General features: G+C 36.5%; 1 protein-coding gene and 1 long non-coding RNA gene across 4 annotated transcripts in view; one reads left to right on the top strand and one right to left on the bottom strand.

Moving 5' to 3' along the window:
- LOC145722750 (uncharacterized) overlaps positions 1-8761 on the top strand; it is a 23177-nt gene extending 14416 nt beyond the window's left edge. The window contains exons 2-3 of the long non-coding RNA XR_014147255.1: positions 703-6942; positions 7125-8761. This is a non-coding gene — a long non-coding RNA (uncharacterized LOC145722750). The remainder of the gene's footprint in view (positions 1-702; positions 6943-7124) is intronic.
- The window catches only part of FNIP1 (folliculin interacting protein 1), a 150019-nt gene that overhangs the window by 9052 nt on the left and 131440 nt on the right, over positions 1-9527 (bottom strand). For all 3 annotated transcript variants that reach the window (XM_081827108.1, XM_081827110.1, XM_081827109.1), the window contains one exon: positions 971-1168. In XM_081827108.1, coding sequence (XP_081683234.1) covers positions 971-1168 — 198 coding nt within the window. The remainder of the gene's footprint in view (positions 1-970; positions 1169-9527) is intronic.

Raw genomic sequence — 9527 nt, 5'->3', positions numbered from 1 at the left:
AAAAAAAAAGATTATGTCATCTGCAGAGAGAATTTTACTTCTTCCTTTCCAATTTGGATGCCTTTCTTTTTCTTGCTTAACTGCTCTGGCTAGGGCTTTCTAGTTAGTACTCTGATGAAAAGAAGTGGTGAAAGTGGGCATCCATGTCCTGTCCGTGATCACAGGGGTAAAACTTTCAATATTTCACCAATGAGAATAAGGTTAGCTGTGGTTTTGTCATATGTGGCCTTTATCAAGTTGATCTACAGAGGTTTTTAAGTAAGCTGTATTATATTTGTCCTAACAAGAAAAAGAAGAACTTTGAAAGCTGGAAATGGTGTCTTCAGTAAGAGGTTATTCAGTATTACGAAGAGTGTTCATTCTAAGTCCTAACAGGACAGTGAGGCTCTAGAAAGCACTGGCATTCTGCACAAAGCTTGGGGACACTGCATGTCCATACCTTATATGAAACTAGTCAGGCACCAAATTCTAGCTGCCGAAACCATACAACACATAGACATGTACACATCCCCTTGGGCTGCCATTACAAAATACCATAGATTCAGTGATTTAAACAACAGAGAATTATTTTTTCACAGTTCTGGAGGCTGGAAGTGTGAAGGTCAGGGTGCTAACATGTTCCAGTTCTGTCAAGAGCTCTCACCTGGGCACGCAGATGACTGTCTCTGCCTCTGTCCTCACAATCTCTCTTCCTTTTCTTAGGAGATCCACGAATCCCATCATGAGGACTCCACCCTCATCACCTAATTTAACCCTGATTACCTCCCAAAGGCCCATCTCCAAATACCATCATACTGGGTATCAGGGCTTCAACACATGGATTTTAGAAAAACACAAACCTTCAGTCCATAACCTCTCTTTTCTGGGAAACAATGAGGAAGCTAACAGCAGTGTTCAACATAGGCACATCCTAAATAAAGTTCAGTCACCTATCGGAGTGCTAAATAATTCAAGCCTTATACATACTTACAAAATTTGGAGACAAGTTATGTTTATAAAGCTGAAGAGTGGAATGAAGCAGGTTGGACACAAGACTGGAAACCAAGACTTCCTTTCCCAATTTATTATCTGTCATTCGTCTCTGGCTACTGGCCACTTGAACAGTCCATTTATCCATATCTGCTATAATACAGACAGCCTCTGCTATTGGTTCATCCAACACTGGATGCTGGAAAAAAGAATTCATCTTATGATAAGTAAATGAAGTTTTCAAATAAATGTTAATGAAAATAAGGCAAGAGATATTAAACAAAAACAGAATAAAAGAATATTAAATTCTGACAACTACTGCCAAAGAATCCTTGACAGTAGAAAATGGAATATTTAATTAACTCAGTAACAAATACCCTGAAATAACTTATAGAAATCATCACTGGGGGCACCTGGGTGGCATTGGTTAAGTCATGATCTCAGGGTTGGGCTCTGTGCTCAGCGGGGAGTCTGCATGAGTTTCTCTCTCTCCCTCTCTCCCCCCGCAAATAAATAAATCTTAAAACAAAAAAAAAAAGGAAAAAAAGAAATTATCACTTTTGAGATTCATTGCCAGAACTTTGTATTCTTTTTTTAAGTTCTGATTTAAACATTTTAACATTTAAACATTAATATTTAAAAAATTGATGCAAAAAGAATTCACATGAGCAAGTCAAAGCTAAGGTTCTGTGCTAACTATCCCAACTCGCCAGACATTAATTTGTTTGAGCACCTCAAGGGCTATCACTTGATTACATGAAATACCTTGCTGCTTATGTTCCCTGGGTTTTTCTATTTTACCATAATGTATATCCACAATATGGCTAACAGCAATTAAAAAAGGAAACCAATCACCAGGTACTAATATGGCTCTCCAAGACATATGGTTAAGTCAGAAAAAAATATTATATCCATCCCAGTTACATTTTTTAAAATTAGTATCTATATCTAAACACAAATGTATAGAGAGAAGAATGAAAATATTCAAATCAGACTCTATCATGAAGATCTCTGTGAAGAAGTATGGAATATTAAGAGTACAATTAAGGATGTCTTTTTGCTTTTGTGTATCTTTATTTTGTTAGAATTCCTATCAGAAGCATTTATCTAAATGATACTTTTATAATTAGAAAGTTTAAGGCACAATGAAAAATAATTTAAACATATACAAATAAAAGGCCCATAGCACATCGCTGTACCCTTGGCTTCTCATGGTTTATACACAAAGACCAAAATTGACAATTAAGTACAAAGCACCATTATCAAAAAGAAATGATGGAGAAAAGAAGACAGAAAAGAAAAAAGAAAAAGAAGAGAAGAAAGAAAAGAGAGAAAAGAAAGAAAAAAAGGAAAGAAAGAAAGAGAAAAAAGATCCTACAGGGGCGCCTGGGTGGCTCAGTCGTTAAGCGTCTGCCTTCGGCTCAGGTCCTGATCCCAGCGTCCTGGGATCAAGCCCCGCATCGGGCTCCCTGCTCCGCAGGAAGCCTGCTTCTCCCTCTCCCACTCCCCCTGCTTGTGTTCCCTCTCTCGCTCTCTCTCTGTCAAAAAATAAATAAAATCTTAAAAAAACCCAAATACTATAATTTGAAGTTCTTGAACCCAATGGCCTTTTTCCTTTCAAACTTGTACTGTTACTACAAGTTTATAGCAAAGAATGTAGGTTTGCTCCTTGATAAACCCAGGTTTGCCATGCCCAAAGGATATCCCTTTGCCCAGTAAATGAAGAACCACTATGAATAAGGCTTTTGGCTTGATGCTAAGTAAACAAAGACAATGGAGCTCACAGTCCTGTGTGGGAGATAAAAATAAATACAACTGGCTATAAAAAGACATGTGTAACAGACAAAACAGATATCAAGTGCTGAGGTAGCAGAGGAGGGCAATAATGGGTTCTTGTGTGAGTGGGAGTTTCACAGAAGTGACACAGGGACATAACATTTAAGTATGGACTGGATTGCTGGTGAAAAATCAGAGAGGAATATGGATAAATCTGTAAGAGAGAATACCATGAGAAGACTTAGAGACTTAAGTAGATGTATGTGACTAAATTAGTGAAATGTGATACTGAGAAGCAGTGAAGAAGAGAATGGCAAAGAAAAAACCTGGAAAGATACACTGTGAAAACTTTCCATGGAACTCTAAACTTTATATTTGTTGTTATAAAATAGTACTCAAATATTTCTTATTCACCTCTTACCAGGAATATAACATTTTTCAATTCACCAACTTAGTTACTGAAATATAATTTTGGAAATGGTACATACATCTAAAGATGTAAGGTATACCTTACATTTTTAAGAAACAAAATAACAGTAAACATATTTTAATGTAAGTATTTCTATGGTTATAAAAGAAAAATAAGGCAGGAGGCATGATCAAATAACCAAAATGGAATAACAAACTGTTAAAGACAGACATTACTTTCAAAAGCAGTGGGCATCTTTAGGAAATGATATTTATGAAGGGGGTACATTTCCTCACAAGGAAATGCCTAAACAGATAATGAGGAAACAGCTACAAAATACACCTTGCTTAAAAAGTTACAAACCATTTTAGAAATTAACTTTATAGCCCTTCAATCAAAAGGCATGTGGCTAAGATTTTTCTTTTTTTTCCTTTTTTCCACCCACAAGTTTTTATTTACATTCCAGTTAGTTAACATATAGTGTAATATTAGCTTCAGGTGTACAATATAGTGATTCATCACTTCATGCAACACCTGCCTTCCTTAATCCGTATTACCTATTTCATCCTCCCACCTCCAACCACTTCCCCTCCAGTAACCACCAGTTTGTTCTCTATAGTCAAGAGTCTGTTTCTTGGTTTGCCTCTCTTTTTTGTTTGTTTGTTAAATGGTTTATCTAACCAAAACCTATAAAAGCTACTTTTTGGTAAAGAAAAGGAAAATGGTCCCAAGTCAGTAGTCTCCCAAGTGAGAAGGGCTTAAAACCAAGCTTATGATCAGAAATAATTCAAAATTGCTTTAGAAGTTGTTGAAAAAAAAAATGGGGGGCAGTGCCATTCATTCATTTTGATTGCTTGTTTTCACTCAATGGACTGTCATATGCAATGTCCTAATCTGGTAAAATTTCAATTTAGACAATCCCAGTCTTTCTCTTCATCATCAACGTCTGGAAAAGAAAGTCTATAACAAATGGGAGTATATTCTCAAGTAAGACCTTGTAGTGGCCTCCTCCACAATCTTTACTGAGCTTGTATCCAGCTTCAGAAACTTCCTAGTCATAAAATGAAGTAATTTATGTGAGACAGAAACAGTAAATATAAAGCTTTATTTTTCTTAAATCTTCTTTTCTGAGTTTTATGACTTCTATAATACAAATTCATCCACAACCTTACCAGCCTTTTTTCTCTACCAGGCATTTCCAGAATGTCAATACATAAACTCTCCAATCTCTTCTCTAGCAGATACATATTCCCATATCTCCACCCTATAACAAAACCTGATTTTTCAGTTGCCTGCTAAGTATTCAAACATGGCCTAATAAACTGCACGTTTGAACTAAAAACGTACCAAATCAACTTCAGTGTACTCTCTTCAAAACTAGCAAGTTTCTTCAATTAACTTTCAAAATAAAAATAAGACCCCCAATGTTGCAGAGGGAACAGGCCTTAAAGATACTGCAAATTACAGTTCAAATTGGCATTGCCTTTTGGAGAAGAAATTAACCAACATACATCAAGAACATGAAAATAATCCTAACCTTAAAACCTGGCCAATACCACATTTCTGGGAATCCAGACTAAAGAAATTATCCTAAATTCTTAATAACAACAGTAAAAGGAAGAAAAAGTTGAGCAACAAAGAATAGAGAACCCAGAAATAAACTCATGCATAATGCTCTATTAACATATGACAAAGGTGCCAAGAATATACATACAATGGAGAAAGGATAGCCTCCTTCAGTAGATGGTGCTGGGAAAACTAGACAGCCAGAGGCAAAAGAATGAAACTGGATCCCTATTGCACACCATTACACAAAATTCAACTCAAACCAATTAAAGACTTGAACATAAGACCCAAAAGCATAAAAATCCTAGAAGAACATAGGAAGTAAGCTCTCAGGTATCAGTCTTCGCAATGATTTTTTGGATTTGACACCAAAAACCAAGACAATGAAAGCAAGCTATACTAAAATGTTGCTGCACAGGGGCGCCTGGGTGGCTCAGTCGGTTAAGCGTCTGCCTTCGGCTCAGGTCATGATCCCAGGGTCCTGGGATCGAGCCCCGCATCGGGCTCCCTGTTCGGCGGGAAGCCTGCTTCTCCTTCTCCCTCTCCCATTCCCCCTGCTTGTGTTCCCTCTCTCTCTGTGTCTCTCTCTGTCAAATAAATCAATAAAAAATCTTTAAAAAAAAATAATAAAAAATAAAATAAAATGTTGCTGTACAGCAAAGGAAACCATCAGCAAAATGAAAAAGCAGCCTACGGAATGGGAGAAAATATCTGCAAACCATAAGAGGTTAATATCCAAAATATGTAAGGAATTCATACAACTCAACAGCAAAGGAGAAAAAAAAAAAAAAAAAAAACCCTAACAATCTGATTTTAAAAATGTGCAGATAAACTGAATAGGCATTTTTCCAAAGAAGACATACAAATGGCCAACAGGTACATAAAAAAATGCCCAACATCACTCATCATCAGGGAAATGCAAATCTAAACCACAATGAGATATCACCTCACATCTATCAGAATGCTGGTTATCAAGACAAGCATAACAAGTATTGGCGAGGGTGTGAAGAAAAGAGAACCCTTGTGCACTGATGGTGGGAATGTAAACCGGTACAGCCACTATGGAAAACAGTATGGAGCTTCCTCAAAAAATTAAAAACAGAACTACCATATCCTCCAGCAATACCACTTCTAGATACACATATATTCAAAGACATGAAAACAGGCTATCAAAGAGGTATCTGCACTCCCATGTTCATTGCACCATTATTCACATTAGCAAAGACAGACACACCTAACTTTCCATCAATAAATGAATGGATAAAGAAGAAGCAATACACACACACACACACACACACACACAGGAATAGTATTCAGCCATGAGAACTCAAGATGGAAATCCTGCCATTTGCAACAATACAAATGGACCGTGAGGGCATTATGCTAAGCGAACTAAGTCAGACAGAGAAAGACAAATACTGTATGATCTCACACACCTAGAATCTAAAAAAAAAAAAAACCAAACTCACAGAAACAGAGAAGAGATTGGTGGGTGATGGAGGGTGGGGGTAGGATGGAAGAAATGGGTGAAGTTAGTCAGAAGGTACAAACTTCCAGTTATTAAGACAAATAAGTTCTGGATATGTAATGTACAGCATGGAGATCATACTTAACAACACTGTATTGTATATATGAAAGTTGCTAAGGGAATAGATCTTAAAAATTCCCATCACAAGAGTAGTACCTCGGTGGCTCAGTCAGTCAAACATCTGACTCTTGATTTTAGCTCAGATCATGATCTCAGAGTCTTGAGATCCAGCCCCATGTCGGGCTCCTCACTCAGTGGGGAATCTGCTGGAGATTCTCTCTCCCTCTCCCTTTGCACTTCCAAACCCTATATACATATATACTATATATAAAAAAAAGTGTATCTGTAAAAAAAGAATTTGTATCACTTAATGGTATTTTATATATATATATACACACACACACACACACATAAGGCCCCAGTTATATATGTATATAAAATGCATATATATATATATATACACACACACACACACACACAGAGTAACTGACAAAAAGGTGTAAGACAGAGAGTACCTAATATACACAAAACACCACATAGTATAACTCTGGTATATAAACATTAATACCACTTTCATTACAGCCAAGGAAACTGAGGTTCTATAAAATTAAATATCTTGTCTTAGGATACACAGATAGGAAGTGGCAAGTCTGGGTTTCATCAGATGCCACATACTACATAATGACTAGAAGAGGTTTTTTTTTTAAAGATTTTATTTATTTGACAGAGCACAAGCAGAGGGAGAGAGAGGGAGAAGCAGGTTCCCTACTGAGCAAGGAGCCCGATATGGGACTCGATCCCAGGACCCTGGGATCATGACCTGGGGCGAAGGCAGCCGCTTAACCGACTGAGCCACCCAGGCGTCCCATAGAAGAGGTTTTTATATTAAGAATGGCTGCCATCAAAAACTAATGTACTATATGCTGGCTAATTGAACATAATAAAAATAAATTAATTAATTTAAAAAAAGGATGGCTGCCAATGAATGGCAGACTTGGGAAAACTTGTGTTTAGCTTTCTACACATTTCAATCTTTTATATAGTAAATATATATTTAATTTGGTAATAAGAAAAATGCCACTTTCTTAGAAACTGAGGAGTAAAAGAAAAGACACTCTACTAACACAGTTCAGAAGAATAAGATTGTATTTTTTTCAAAAGTACTATCCTCATGATTTATATATTAAAAGATTCCTATGGGGTTTTCCATGTAGGCACATAAGAAATAGTTCTCATGTTAAATGTGATGGTAAAAAATTATTAGCAAACAATAATTAAAATCATTAAATGTAAACTTTATAATGAAGAGAGAAAAACGAATGATAAAAAAATCCAACCTGTTAGTGCTAAGATTAAGTTTGGTATTTTAGTTTTCACTTCCTCAAAATTTTCTGTGATCTGCTTTGATAGTAAAATATCTTATATACTTAAATGAAAATATAAGAGAGAAAGACTAGAAACCCAGTTATGAAAACAAAGGGCAGAAGACGGAAAGCTCTTACCTTTCACCATAGTGGAATGATTCCCAGAGCAATAGAAGTGGAACTCCTAATATAAAAGTCTTGCAAGCTTTGTTAATGCCAATTTTGCTATTTTATTTATATTTACCTTTGTTCATCTGTTTTAGAGACAGTGTTTTGTATATATTAAGCACAGACACTTAAGAGCATTGCTGAAGAACAGGCAGATCAGGACTGATTTCTAGCTCTGCCATCCCCTATCTAATGTAACTTCAAACACCTCTCTGTGCTATACCTGAAATATAGGAATGATAATAGTAAGTACCATAAAATTAAGTGAGGTATTACATTTAAGTACCTGACACACATTAAGGCTACAATAAAAACTAAATGCTTATTATTATTACTATTGCTCCTATTCCTAAGGTAAAAACCCTTTAAAAACAGAAATGTTTTGTCTTCAATAGGAGACAGTCACCCCCTCCAGTTCCAGGCCTCCAGAGGCAACATCAAAGAACGTAGTGTGTGCTAATGGGTATAGATGGGGGGCGGAAAAAGATACTGAATGACTGAGATCAAATAGAAAAGAAAGACAAGAGGACACAAAGAGCATCACAAGGACCCACATCAGATTTCCTAACCAAGTATTTCAACAAATACTGAATACTCCATCAGGCAATGGGAGGACAGAATTGAAAAAAATAGAAAAGGTTGCTATATTCTGAAGAACAAATACCATTAAGTGATATAAATTCTTTCCTGTGAAGCATTAAATTACTTATTAGTATCTGTCTCAGGCATTTATTTTTTTATGTGTTGTACTACACTTACTCATATACGTACATCCCTTACTTCCTCCATTACTGAGTAAATAACTTCAGAAGTTATTTATTTTTCATCCATATATTCCTTGGACAATCAGCACCATGTTCAGAACACAATATGTCAGTAAGTATTTATTTGATTGGTGTTAAAGCGTTGAGCAAGATGGCTTTTAAATATAAAGAACACGAGTTTTTTTGTTTCTTTGTTTTTAAGATTTTATTTATTTATTTGACAGAGAGAGAAGGAACACAAACAGGGGGAGTGGGAGAGGGAGAAGCAGACTTCCCACCCAGCAGGGAGCCGGATGGGGGCTCGATCCCATCATGACCCAAGCTGAAGGCAGACGCTTAACGACTGAGCCACCCAGGCACCCCAAGAACACGAGTTTTGATAAGTTTTCTTTTAAACTTTCTTTTTATATCTAGATTTTTCTGAATTTCCCTACTATACAATAAAACACCAAACTTTACAACTTAAGATAATTTACTACAAACACAGGAGGTTTAAACCTTTCTAGCTAATAATTAAGGGAATGCTTGCTCAATGAGCCATTATTTTCTCACCCATGATTTCCAGTTGGCTTTCTCCATTCCTAAAGATGTTCTCACAACGGGAAAGGAGAAGGTTTTGTTAAAAAAAAAAAAAAAAATTAGAATGACACATGGAATTGAAGAAAGAAATAGAAAACTCAACAAAAGCTGGCGACTTCAATACTCCATGCTCAATAAACGATGGAACAACTACACAAAAAATCAGCAAGAACGTGGAAAAATCAGCAAGAATGCAGAAACCTAAATGCTATCACAACCAACTTGACCTGACATCTAGAGTACTTTCTGCCCAAAAACAGGCAGTTTTTTTTTTAAGATTTTATTTATTTATATGAGAGAGAGAGAGAGAGAGAGCACAGTGGCAGTGGCACACAGAGGGAGAAGGGGAAGCAGGCTCCCCGCCGAGCAGGGACCCCGGGATCATGACCTGAGCCAAAGGCAGA

This window comes from Leptonychotes weddellii, chromosome 7, assembly GCF_054177405.1.
Source record: "Leptonychotes weddellii isolate Sample4059 chromosome 7, ASM5417740v2, whole genome shotgun sequence".
Classification (NCBI taxonomy): domain Eukaryota; kingdom Metazoa; phylum Chordata; class Mammalia; order Carnivora; family Phocidae; genus Leptonychotes; species Leptonychotes weddellii.
This window is presented reverse-complemented; position numbering and strand designations above follow the sequence as displayed.